This window comes from Balaenoptera musculus, chromosome 3, assembly GCF_009873245.2.
Source record: "Balaenoptera musculus isolate JJ_BM4_2016_0621 chromosome 3, mBalMus1.pri.v3, whole genome shotgun sequence".
Lineage (NCBI taxonomy): Eukaryota > Metazoa > Chordata > Mammalia > Artiodactyla > Balaenopteridae > Balaenoptera > Balaenoptera musculus.
This window is the reverse complement of record NC_045787.1, coordinates 112,239,481-112,252,617: the sequence shown is the minus strand read 5'-3', so window position 1 is coordinate 112,252,617 and position 13,137 is coordinate 112,239,481. Positions and strand designations below refer to the sequence as shown.

General features: G+C 43.4%; 1 protein-coding gene across 1 annotated transcript; it reads left to right on the top strand.

Moving 5' to 3' along the window:
* Window positions 1-383: 383 nt before the first annotated feature.
* Window positions 384-6,581, top strand: IL9 (interleukin 9). The gene is made up of 6 exons (XM_036849173.1): window positions 384-404; window positions 3,342-3,518; window positions 3,639-3,674; window positions 3,760-3,792; window positions 5,028-5,159; window positions 6,378-6,581. The coding sequence occupies exons 2-6, from the start codon at window positions 3,405-3,407 to the stop codon at window positions 6,486-6,488; spliced, it is 426 nt and encodes a 141-aa protein (XP_036705068.1). The 5' UTR covers window positions 384-404; window positions 3,342-3,404; the 3' UTR covers window positions 6,489-6,581.
* Window positions 6,582-13,137: the final 6,556 nt, after the last annotated feature.

Sequence of the window (13,137 nt, the reverse complement as noted above, 5' to 3'; positions counted from 1 at the left end):
ACCCAAGGCTAGCTGGTCAGGCCAGGATTTGGCCCAGGAAGAAAAGGATGTTAGTTCACCCACTTTTCTTCTGACTTCAATATGCAAAACTGTTCCCAGTAAACCAGGGCCTACTTTAGATACCACTGATGGTGGGTCATGGCTACACGAAGAGAAGATTTTTTGCTCGTGGGACCATCAAGCTCATTCCACAGACAGCTGCAGCAAATGATGGGCCTCCAGCACTTCAGAGAATCAGGCAGCCGAAGATTCCAGGGCCCCCACTCCCTTCCCCTCTGTATGGAGGGCTGACCTGAATAACAGAAGGACAATGGGAGAAGAGACACGTGAGCCACCAGCTCCTAGCTGTGCCCTTCCCAGGAGTGGGAGATAACAGATGGTATCTTCTGAAAATGAGGAATGCGGTATGTGAACTACCCTTTTTGGTAAAGGGTCAGATAGTCAATATTTTAGACATCACAGGCTATATATGGTCTCTGTAACACATTCTTCTTTGTTTTTATCTGTTAATTATTTTTTAATAACACTTCGAAAGGATTAAAAACCATTCTTAGCTTTCAGGGCTTACACTGAATCTGGCCAAGTAGGTTACAGTTTGTTGAGTCCTAAGCTAGACTACATTGCCCTGTCAAATTTCAAACTGAGACTACTTAATCTGCATTACACGCTGCATAAACATTTCTTTTAAACTTTACAAGAATTCTCTGAGATAGGCCTTATATAACAACCCTATCCCCATTTTCCACACTCATCGGTGTTTTATGGTCAGGAGATGGAAGCTTGGAGAGGTCAAGACATCCACCCAAGGCCATGTGTCTAACAAACGATAGAAGCAAGATCTGAACCCAGGCAGTGTGTTCTCAGGCTTCCTGGTCTTAATCACAACACTATACTATCCCCCACCGTTAACTAGAGATATGGCTTTGGACACATCCATTCGTCTTTCTGGGTACAGCCCCCATCTGTGCAGTAAGAGGGGTCTTCCTCAGTGTGAGGGGCACACCTGATGCTGTGTGGAATGATTTCCATGGTCCATACACACAGCATTAAATAATGTTGATTCACACAGTGAGATGACTGCCCTTTCAAGTCTCTTTTAAATCTTCCAATGATGTCAGGGAAAAAGGTTCAATCTGGCCCTCACATATCTTTTAACATCTCTCCAGCACATGGTAGTTTCCATTTCTATAACAGCTTTCCATTTTTACTGAGTTTCAAGGCTCAGGGTCTTCAGTAGGCAGTGATATCTAGCTAGAATTTAGTATCACTCTTCTATTCTTATTGTTACTTTCTGGTGTTGCTTTCATGGTTTTATTTTTATTGTTTTTTATGATTATTTTCTATTTATGTAAAGTGTTAGTGCTGCTATTGCTGCAATTCTCTTTTCCATTCCTTCATGGTTATAAGATTGCTGCTGAAGCTCCTGCCATCACATCCATGCCCAAACTGGAATAAGGGGTAAGGGCACGTTTCAGCTACTTTTATCTCCTACTACCAAGAAAGCAAAAGAATTATACAGACATTGCATTGATCAGAACATGTCACATGGTCGCCTATAGCAGCAAGAGAGGCTGAAAAAGTGAATGTTTGGCTGGGCACATTGCCACCATGAACTAATCAGGGTTCTACCATCAAGGAAAGGGCATAGATACTGGACTCGGTAATAAAAGTGTTTGCCATAGGCTGGGAAGCCTTTGAACCTTCTTCTTAGTGCCTGCAGAGGACAGGCCTGGAAGTTAGAGATGCGGGAGCATTTGGGGAATTAAGCAGAAAGCCACTTTCTTTTTACCTTGTTTGCCACCAAGATAGTGCGGCCACATAGAGCCGCCAAACACCAATGAACCATCGTCGCTCGTAAGGAACAACGTGCAATGAGAAAAGCAACAATGTCACACGCTCTTACAGTAGTAAGAGTAGTGGTGAGAAATCTTATGGGTTTGTCCCCGTTGGCCACTACGGCACAAAGTGCCAAGCAAAGTGCCTTTTCAGTCTCTATTATGTAGAAGAAATATTTTCTTAAGTGCACACACCTCCAAGTATGTACCCTAGAAACTAGGTCTGAAATCTTATAAAATCTCAGCTTATGTGCACATTTCTTACTATTTCAAAAACTTTTCACATTCATGATTTGACCCAACAAGGATTTAGTGATGGCCCACTGTTCCCCAGGCACCTTCCCAAGTGCTAAGGATACAGGGGTGAAGTAGACCCACAAGAGGTATATATCCTGATGGAAGAGGCAGACAAAAAACACACAGAGAAGCAGGAAAGCCAGAATATTAAGGACTGAACCTGGGAGTCAGACTTCTGGGTTTGAATACAAATTTTGTTGCTTTCTGGCTGTGTGGCTTTGGGCAAATTGTTTGCCTCTCTGTGCCTCAGTTTCCACAGCTATAAAATAAAATAATGAGGATAATTATACAACTTCCTTCATAGGGCTACAGTAAGACTGCTTCTTGGCTCATAGGGATTAGAGCAGCTTCTCCAAAGAACCAAGAAGCTAAGGTGCAGACAGTGTTTTAAAAGGTAAAAGAATGGGGATGACAAATTAGTACAGACCTCATTTGATGACTGTACACATTACATGGTTTAATTCCCATAAAGTGCTTAGAAGTGTGACTGGTATGTAATAAGTACTCAATAAATGTTAACTATTATCTTATTTTGAGCATGGAGTTTTTACTGGATGTTGCACAGTGCTATGTAAGTTCCCTAAAGACACTAAGGAATCCTCTAGGCCAGTTTTAACGGGCACTGTTGCTGCATTCTTGTGCTTAAGTTGAAGACTTCCTACTTCAGTCACTTGTTCCAGGAAGCATTTGTGTGAGGTAGGGAATCTGGCCCCAAGCATGGAAGACAAGTTTAAGATTTGGGAGTAAAGTATAGTAAGATTGAGGTAGCAATGACGAGACAGAGCTTGCAAAATCCCTGATGACAGAACCGCTCTCCTGCACTATTTCTCATCCTCCCTGCCCTCCTTCGTCAGAATACCAGTGACTGGCTATTATATCAGCATTTCCAATAAAGTAAAAAGGGGAAAATACAGACCTGGGCTTTCATGGAAAGTATTTTCACTCTCACAACCAGAATCTCTGCCTTAAAAAAAATTATTGTTTTAAGATCTTTAACCTTTCCTGCAGCATCTTGATACCCAACTTTTTGAAAAGTGTCTTTTCTGAGGAATGGTATTTCGTGGGACAATGTAACATAGTCTTTGCCAAGTGACTCAGTTTGAGATATATACACACGCAAATATTGTTTCAATGTCAAGTGGCCCAAATTTACAGAGAAAAAGTGGGCATTGGTATCAGTTTGATGTCAGGGTTTTCCCATGTTTGCAGGGCAGCTTTAAATACAACTTGATTTGAAGGCATTTGAAGGCCAAGCTCCAGCCCCTTGTCAAGATGCTCCTGGCTGTGGTCCTTGCCTCTGCCCTGCTCCTCTGCTCCGCGGCCAGCCAGAGGTGTTTGACCTTGACAGGGATCAAGGATGTCGAGTACCTCATCAACAACCTGCAGGTAATCTGCAGAGGGGGGCGCCAGTGGGAAAGGCAATTATTGAAAATTTAAGTGAAATATAAGAGGATGAAAAATGCACCACTCACCATGGGTTCTTGTTTCTCCACTTAACTTTTTTAGAAACATCCACCTTCAAACTGCAACTGCAGCACCAATGTGAGTAAATGCTCTTCTAAGATCTTTCCAAACTAATTTTAGTTTTCACATCTGGAATCTTCACTGTGAAATTTCTCTTTCGCAGGTGACTGATTGTTTGTGTCTGCCCATTCCTTCTGTAAGTATAGTAAAAGAAAATAATCTTGATCATGTTTTTTTAAAGCCTTTAAGTCAAAATTAATTGTTCTATTTGATATCTGAAATAAGAAACTGTTACTTAGTTATAATTGTTACAGATTAGTAACAATTTTAAAAACCTTTCAAAATCTTGAAATTCTATGCTATTGATATATACATTTCTTCGCATTTAGTCTCCTTGAGAAGTCTGAACACTTTTCGATATTTAAAAAAGAATCTTGAATGTGTTTTTAGATTAGTGGCCATGTGCCCAATTAAATCAAACTGGGACTGAGAATATAACAAATGATATAGTTCATATCACACTGTTTTCTAATGCATTTGCTGGTATCTCTAGGGTTGCAAAACAATGTAAATAAAATGACGTCCTTTTGTCCTTCCTCTGGCCTAAACTCTCTGCATACTTTGCCTTCTCCCTCCCTCCCTCCCTATCCTTCTGTTTAGCTGATTTAGAGTGGCTATTGCAAGGTCTGAAGCCTGCCTTCCAGGAGGATAGGGTGTCTGAGATTGTGGGTGGAGGGAAAGTGAAAAGGGTTTCCAGGGAGTCATTCCCCACTTTGGCAGAGAGGAAGCGTGGCAGGAATTTCCTGGTTAAGGTGAGGAAGCAGCACCTACCCAAGGTGCTGTTGTGCTTGACTCTCTCACAAGCCAGGCCTGGGAGAACCTGAGCTTTTCACCACAGCTGAGGTCAGGTGTCACACCCTACCATGGTCCATCAATTAGATGACAAGAGCATATTATGACTTCTGAGGAGGAACCACACATTTATGGCCCAGCCCATTCCCTTAGTTTTTAATCCATGGTTTTAGCTACTGCTGAAACAATGGCAGTATTCAACAGGCATATCCCATCAGGCTGGTGTGAAAAGGCTTTTCCTTTCTCTGTACTTTCAAACTCACTATGACAAGACTTGGAACAAGGGAGCATCCTTTGAAAAGTAGACTCAGCACTGGCTGTTTCCTGGGGTCCACAGGCCTCATGTTCCCTGGGGTGCAACATACTGGAAATCTTCAGGGAGTGTCACTGTGGGAAAAGGGCCTTACCTTGAAATATTGAAGATCATTTCCTAGCCTGGCAAGGGACCTGTCTAAAACACAATGCAAGTTTAGATTACATTGGTTAAATTAAAATAGCCTCTAAAAGCATTCTCTTTGTGATTCCTACTCAAAGCTGTCCTCTGAATGTTTCTTTTCCTAAATCCTTGTTATTTACCAGGACAACTGCACCACAGCATGCTTACAAGAGGGTCTGTCGCAGATGACCAATACCACAGTGAAAACAAGTTTCCCGCTGATTTTCAATCGGGTGAAGAAAACAGTTGAAGCCTTCCAGAACAACAAGTGTGGAGTGAGTGCGTTTTTATCTGTGATGTGCTCTGGTTAGTTATTTTTGTGTGAATGTCAATGCCAACTCCATCTGAATGAGAAAGGGTGATAAGGTTGGAACTGGTAGTTCAAGGTTGATTAGGGACATATAAGAAATTTAATCAGAGCAAGAGAATTAAAGTGAGATCTGCCCGGATGGTTCATTGTTCCCTCTCACTTTAAAAAACACTCACCCTTATGTTGGCTTTTACTTCTCTCCACCTCTTGAATAATGAAAGAATCTAGCCTGATTGTAATTAGAAGCTAAAATCTAGAGAATCAGGGCTGTAACCCATACAGTTCTAAATTATCTTAGAGATTCAGTTTGCCGAGTGGATATTCTGGCCTGTAAGTTAAAGTTTTCTTTCCATTGGCCAAGGAGGTGTTTAAAGGAAGACACATCCACATCCAGGTGGAAGCTTGTCATCTGCCCTAAATGTCCATCAGTGCGTCCTCTTCTTGAGCATACACCCTGGTCGCTGGAGGAAAGGGGAGGGAGTGAACTTTTTTCATTACCGTCACCATGTGAGGGCCCCTCCTCACTCAGCTACTGAACTGCGGGGGTTTCTGCCATCAACAGCATGCAGTTCTAAATGCTTAATATATACTGTTTCATTGAATACCTACCTTAATGACAATTGTCAGATTTACCACCCTCACATTGTAGAGGAGGAAACTGAGGCTCAGTGAGGTTAACTGATTTGCCCAAGGCTGCATATTTAATAAGTGGCAGCACTGAGATTTGAACTCTGGTCTCTGGGACCCCTAAATCCCACTCTTAGTCATTGTGCTATAAAATGACCTTGGAAGGACAGCCAGAAAGAACAATAACAAAATTTTAAGCCTCAAAGCATCCCAAGAAAGTTTCCTCTAATGAGGAGATTTAGAGATTTAGGGCCATTTGATATGTGTGTGTGTGTGTGTGTGTGTGTGTGTGTGTGTGTGTGTGTGTGTCTGTGTGTGTGGCAAGCAGACCCCTGAAATCCTACTTCAAAGTCAACCACCTATGCCGCCTACACAAAATGTTAGCGACTCCCCATCCATTTGCTCCATGCCTCAAGCCCCCCACTGCCAGCACACCCCCATCCCCACTGACCATCCCCCCCGTCCACTCACCAGGCTCTGGGCAGGGTAGTTCCTGGGGCTGCTGGGTTCCATACTGTTTTAGTCACTCTGCCTTTGTCAACTTTTATCCCAACAGTCTTTCTCCTGTGAAAAGCCATGCAACCAAACCACAGCAGGCAATATGATGACATTTCTGAAGACTCTCCTGGAAAGTTTCCAGAAAGAAAGGATGAGAGGCAGAGTGTGAAGCTGAAATGTTATTTATTCTATTTATTGAATTTAGAAAGCCTCCTCTTTAAGTGGTTGCAACTAAAAAATCAAATAAGCCATGCTAAGTCAAAATCAGTTTTAATAGTTTGTTTAAAATTTTATGTCTTTATTTTGGAATAAACAGATCTTGGAAAAAAACTCAGTCTGGTCTCTAGGTGCTTATTTGTTCCTTGATGCTCAGAACAAAGAAAGCTACAAGTCTGTCAATGGGCTGATGGGTCAAATACTCCTGTAATAACAGTAAGACTCGTTATCCTCAGCACAGACTTGAAGCCTCGTGAACCGAATGGGCTGATGGGTCAAATACTCCTGTAATAACAGTAAGACTCGTTATCCTCAGCACAGACTTGAAGCCTCGTGAACCGTGTCTGGGGCTGTTAGGAACAGGGCCGCACAGCAGGAAGTGAGCGGCAGGCGAGCGAAGCTTCATCTGCCGCTCCCCATCGCTCCCCATCGCTCCCATTACTGCCTGAACCATCCCCCAGCCCCCCACACACACTCCCGTCCGTGGGGAAATCGTCTACCACGAAACTTGTCCCTGGTGCCAAAAAGGCTGGAGGCCGCTGGTTTAGAGGAATCTACTAAGGGCAGTATTTTTCCAGGTACTGGTAAAATTAAAATTGCTTCTCCCTATGGGGCTAGACCATCCTTTGGTACTTTTTTTTTTTTTTTTAAAGATAGTAGTCATCTTTTCTCTTTTTTTTTTAAATTAATTAATTTATTTATTTATTTTTGGCTGTGTTGGGTCTTCATTTCTGTGCGAGAGCTTTCTCTAGTTGTGGCGAGCGGGGGCCACTCTTCATCGCGGTGTGCGGGCCTCTCACTATCACGGCCTCTCTTGTTGCGGAGCACAGGCTCCAGACGCGCAGGCTCAGCAGTTGTGGCTCACGGGCTCAGTTGCTCCGCGGCATGTGGGATCTTCCCAGACCAGGGCTCAAACCCGTGTCCCCTGCATTGGCAGGCAGATTCTCAACCACTGCGCCACCAGGGAAGTCCTCCTTTGGTACTTTTGATGTCAATAATACATAAAGTTCAGAGCACCCAGAGCCAGGATTCCTCAAAGGGATTTGCTCAAAGGCATTTCTGTCGGTTACAATGTCAAGAAATATCCATGTGACCTGCACAGCAAACAGGCCTTGGCCAGAGGTGAGGTTCTCTGATGATATGGGCAGTGTGGTCCCTGTAGCTGTGCAGCTCCATTAGTGACGGGGGTGGCACGAAATTCGCCCTCCACCTGCAGCCATGCCCCTCCCGCACAGGGGAAGTGGAGGAGTTTTAGCAAAGGGGGCCCAGGTCAGGGGAGTGTTTTATTATTTGGTGCAGAAATGGTGGGTCCATGGGTACATCCAATCATAATTATTTTAGTCTTAGTTTTGACAGAAAGAGCCAAGTTTCTCAGTGATTAACTGACAGTGACATGTCTATCAAAGGGCAACAAGCTGGATCTCCAAGTCCAGAGGCTTTCTGCTCACTGGTTTAAACTTTGTCTTCCCTCAGTGCTGAAGGCCATCAGGCATGTTGCAGGGGACACAGACCTCCATACAGACAGACAACAGTCATAGTCTGTTGACCCATCGGCTTCCCGAGAAAAGGGAAAACGTCACGTAGCAGGGGGGTGGGAGTGGGGTATAGGTTCTGTCGAGGAGGTTTCCTCTGGACCTCTCATAGCATGAGAATTCGTGCTCCAGCTATTACTGTTTTTATGAGTATCTCTCAGCATCTCCTATATTATTTCCTCCCCGAGACTCAGAGTCTGACCCCTAAGTGTCCTCAGTGCCCTCCCTCTTGGCACCCAGCTCCCAGCACCGGAGGCCTGCCCTGCAGGGGGTCGAATGCAGGGTCCAGCTGTGGTTGCTGTGCCGGCTCCCCAGCTGGGCTGTGGATTCCCATGGACAAAGCGCTGAGAAAATGGTCTATCAAATAACACATTTACTGTTATTTATTAATATTAATCATGTAATTATTAAGCCCTTACTCTATATGTACTAAGCATGCATTATCTCATTTCATCTCCTAATAAACAGTAGGAGGTAGGTATTATTATTTCTGTTTTACAGACGAGGAAATTAAGGCTCAGAAACGTTAAGTGACCTTCCCAAGGTCCCACGGGTGGTAAGAGTTAGAGTAGGGATCCAGCCCCAGCTATCTCTGATTCCAAACTCTTTGCTCTCTCCGTTCTGCTCTTTTCTTACTCTGTGTATATCGTGTCTGTGTTGTGTTCCCTCTGACTACAGCCTGATGGTAAAAAAGATTCATAATAATATGGGTCCACATTCCATTTTCCAAAAACCTGCGGTCCAGAGAGTTTTCAGAATTCAAACTGTTTAGCTGTTTAGAAAGAGAATACTCAATTCACACTTCACACATTACATAACATCCATAGCAGGGCCTGGGGCAGGATCCTGTAATTAAACACATTAATAGTCTGCAAAAAACAGAGGAGCAATCGCGTGAGGTAGTCAGCTTTGGCAACCAAATGAGTCTCAACAAATCTTGGGCTTTCAGAGCTGCTTGGATTTCAACATTATGATAAGGGCTTTGTGGGCACTTCTTTAGCTCTGGCCCCACTTACAGAAAGGGGGGCCCTCTCTTTGCACTGGGCACCTCCAGGAGGGCCGGAGACCTCTGTGGCTCCCTGGACAGCCCGCCGTGGCATCCAGGTCATGGCAGCAGGGCCTTCTCCTCTCCTCTCCTCTCTCTCCTCTCCTCCATCCGGGTTTTCTGAATGACTGGCCCCAGACGCAGAGCTGTGCCGCATTATACAACATGGTTTACAGCCTGCATCCTTGGAAGCCGCCCCCTCAGCAATGCTCACCCCACACGGGCATCACAACAAGGACAGACGCTGGTGGTTGGTGATGGTTTCACAACACAACCTGGGGATGCAATCAGCTGCCGGAGAAGATGGGCAGAGAGATAAGCTGCAACCCACTGTCACAGCTTAGTCACCAGCAGAGCTTGGCGGTTTCCCTTGGCTTTTCTGCAAAGGTGGCGTTACCCACCGGATGCACCCCTGCAGCCAGTTCAAAGCAGGATTCTCAGGGCCTGCCTGTGATGAGGTGCCCTGTCATTGCTCTCCTTCCTGTGCCAGAGGAGCTGAGATTTATCTAGAAGTCACCTTGGAGAAAGGAGAAAAAGAAGGACTAACATTTATTGTTTGCTGTGTACCAGGCACTCAGTTAATGATGTTTTGTTCAATGTCTAGTTGGATCTTTACAACAAGCCCATGAGGTTGGTGTAGAATTATTGTCTGCAATTATGCCTAGTGCACAGATGAGGAAAACGAGGCCCAGAAAGTTTACATGGTTACATTACTTGCCAGGGGCACACTGCTCACAAGTGGAAAAGCCAAGATTCCAGCTCAGGTAACTGACTCAAGAGCTACATTCTTAAATCTGACCCACAGGAGGGTGTCAGCTCTCAACACAATCAGTCTCAACAACCTGGCTGCCTTGTCCAGGTAGCCAGGCCCCCAGCAGAGTTGTGCCCAGCAGATTCCAGATCAGGGCACAATGTCACTGGCCAAAGCCAAGCCCAGATGCTTCTGGCCTGAAAGCTGACCAGTCCACATCCATCTGTCTGTCTCTCCCTCTCTGCCCATCCATCCCATTTGAGGCAGGAAGATACTGTGCAGTCTCAGCCCTGCAATTCCTTTCCTACCCTGCTCCCCTCCTCATTCATCCCAGACCAACACCTTTCTTCCTCTGCAAAGGGAGCGCTCAGCAGAAATGCAAAGACCATTCACCCATTGAAAGTGTACAACTCAGTGGATTTGAGTATATTCACAGGGCTGTGCAACCATTACCACAATCTGATTTCAGAACATTTTCATCACCCGCAAAAGAAACCCTGTACACATTAGCAGACATTCCCTATCCTCCCTTCCCCCAGCCTAATCAACTAACAATCTACTTTCTGTCTCTACTGTATAAATTTGTCTCTTCTGGATTTTTCCTATAACTGGAATATGACGTGTTCTTCTGGGACTGGCATCTTTGACTTACCATGATGCTTTCAAGGTTCATTATGTTGTAGCATGTATCAGTACTTCATTTCTTTTTATTTTTTAATTTTTATTTTATTATTATTATTATTATTTTGGCCACGCCGTGCAGCATGTGGGATCTTAGTTCCCCCACCAGGGATCGAACCCACATCCCATGCAGTGGAAGTACAGAGTCTTAACCACTGACCACCAGGGAAGTTCTATTTCATTTCTTCTTATAGCCAAATAATATTCCTTTGCATGGATATACTGCATTTTATTTATCCATTCATCAGTTGATAGACATTTGTGTTGATTCCACTCTTTGGCTATTATGAATAATGCTGCTATGAACATTCATATAAAGGTTTTTTGTGTGAACATGTTTTCATTTCTCTCGGGTATATACCTATGAGTGGAATTGCTAGGTCATAAGGTAATGCTGTTTAAATTTTGAGGAACTGCCAAACTGTTTTCCAAAATGGCTGCACCATTTTACATTTCTACCCAGCAATGTATGAGGGTTCCAATTTCTCCACTTCTTTGTCATCATTTGTTATTATCTGTCCTTTTGATTATAGCCGTCCTAGTGGGTATAAGGTGGTATCTCGTGGTAGCTTTGATTTGCTTTTCCCTTATAACTAGTGATGCATCTTTTCATGTGCTCATTGGCCACTTGTATAGAAATAACTATTCAAATCTTTTGCCCATTTTTAAAAAAATTTTATTTTATTTATTTTTTTATACAGCAGGTTCTTATTAGCATCAATTTTATACACATCAGTGTATACATGTCAATCCCAATCTGCCAATTCATCACACCACCACCACCACCACCCCACCTCTTTCCCCACTTGGTGTCCGTACGTTTGTTCTCTACATCTGTGTCTCATTTTCTGCCCTGCAAACTGGTTCATCTGTACCATTTTTCTAGGTTCCACATACATGCGTTAATATACAATATTTGTTTTTCTCTTTCTGACTTACTTCACTCTGTATGACAGTCTCTAGATCCATCCACGCCTCAACAAATGACCCAATTTCGTTCCTTTTTATGGCTGAGTAATATTCCATTGTATATATGTACCACATCTTCTTTATCCATTCATCTGTCGATGGGCATTTAGATTGCTTCCATGACCTGGCTATTGTAAATAGAGCTGCAATGAACATTGTGGTGCTTGTGTCTTTTTGAATTATGGTTTTCTCTGGGTATATGCCCAGTAGTGGGATTGATGGATCATATGGTAATTCTATTTTTAGTTTTGTAAGGAACCTCCATACTGTTCTCCACAGTGGCTGTATCAATTTACATTCCCACCAACAGTGCAAAAACGTTCCCTTATCTCCACACCCTCTCCAGCATTTGTTGTTTGTAGATTTTCTGATGATGCTCATTCTAACTGGTGTGAGGTGATACCTCATTGTAGTTTTGATTTGCATTTCTCTAATAATTAGTGATGTTGAGCAGCTTTTCATGTGTTTCTTGGCCATCTGTGTCTTCTTTGGAGAAATGTCTATTTAGGTCTTCTGCCCATTTTTGGATTGGGTTGTTTGTTTTTTTTAATATTGAGCTGCATGAGCTGTTTATATATTTTGGAGATTAATCCTTTGTCCCTTGATTCGTTTGCAAATATTTTCTCCCATTCTGAGGGTTGTCTTTTCGTCTTCTTTATGGTTTCCTTTGCTGTGCAAAGCTTTGAAGTTCCATTAGGTCCCATTTGTTTATTTTTGATTTTATTTCCATTACTCTAGGAGGTGGATCAAAAAAGATCTTGCTGTGATTTATGTCAAAGAGTGTTCTTCCTATGTTTTCCTCTAAGAGTTTTATAGTGTCTGGTCTTACATTTAGGTCTCTAATACATTTTGAGTTTATTTTTGTGTATGGTGTTAGGGAGTGTTCTAATTTCATTCTTTTACATGTAGCTGTCCAGTTTTCCCAGCACCACTTATTGGAGAGACTGTCTTTTCTCCATTGTACATCCCTGCCTCCTTTGTCATAGATTAGTTGACCATAGGTGCGTGGGTTTATCTCTGGGCTTTCTATCTCGTTCCATTGATCTATGTTTCTGTTTTTGTGCCAGTACCATATTGTCTTGATTACTGTAGCTTTATAGTATAGTCTGAAGTCAGGGAGTCTGATTCCTCCAGCTCCCTTTTTTCCCCTCAAGACTGCTTTGGCTATTGGGGGTCTTTTTTGTCTCCATACAAATTTTTTAAAATTAATTAATTTATTTATTTTTGGCTGTGTTGGGTCTTCGTTTCTGTGCGAGGGCTTTCTCCAGTTGCGGCAAGCGGGGGCCACTCTTCATCGCAGTGTGTGGGCCTCTATCATGGCCTCTCTTGTTGCGGAGCACAGGCTCCAGACACGCAGGCTCAGTGATTGTGGCTCACGGGTGTAGTTGCTCTGCGGCATGTGGGATCTTCCCAGACCAGGGCTCGAACCCGTGTCCCCTGCATTAGCAGGCAGATTCTCAACCACTGCACCACCAGGGAAGCCCCTCCATACAAATTTTAAGATTTTTTGTTCTAGTTCCGTAAAAAATGCCATTGGTAATTTGATAGGGATTGCATTGAATCTGTAGATTGCTTTGGGTAGTATACTCATTTTCACAATGTTGATTCTTCCAATCCAAGAACA

What these genes read in the sequence shown, in the direction of transcription:
- IL9 (XM_036849173.1), top strand. Translation starts at nt 3,405, where the DNA reads ATGCTCCTGGCTGTGGTCCTTGCCTCTGCCCTGCTCCTCTGCTCCGCG. An exon ending in ACCTCATCAACAACCTGCAG is followed by an intron (nt 3,519 to 3,638) that starts GTAATCTGCAGA and finishes TAACTTTTTTAG; the next exon opens with AAACATCCACCTTCAAACTG. An exon ending in ACTGCAACTGCAGCACCAAT is followed by an intron (nt 3,675 to 3,759) that starts GTGAGTAAATGC and finishes TCTCTTTCGCAG; the next exon opens with GTGACTGATTGTTTGTGTCT.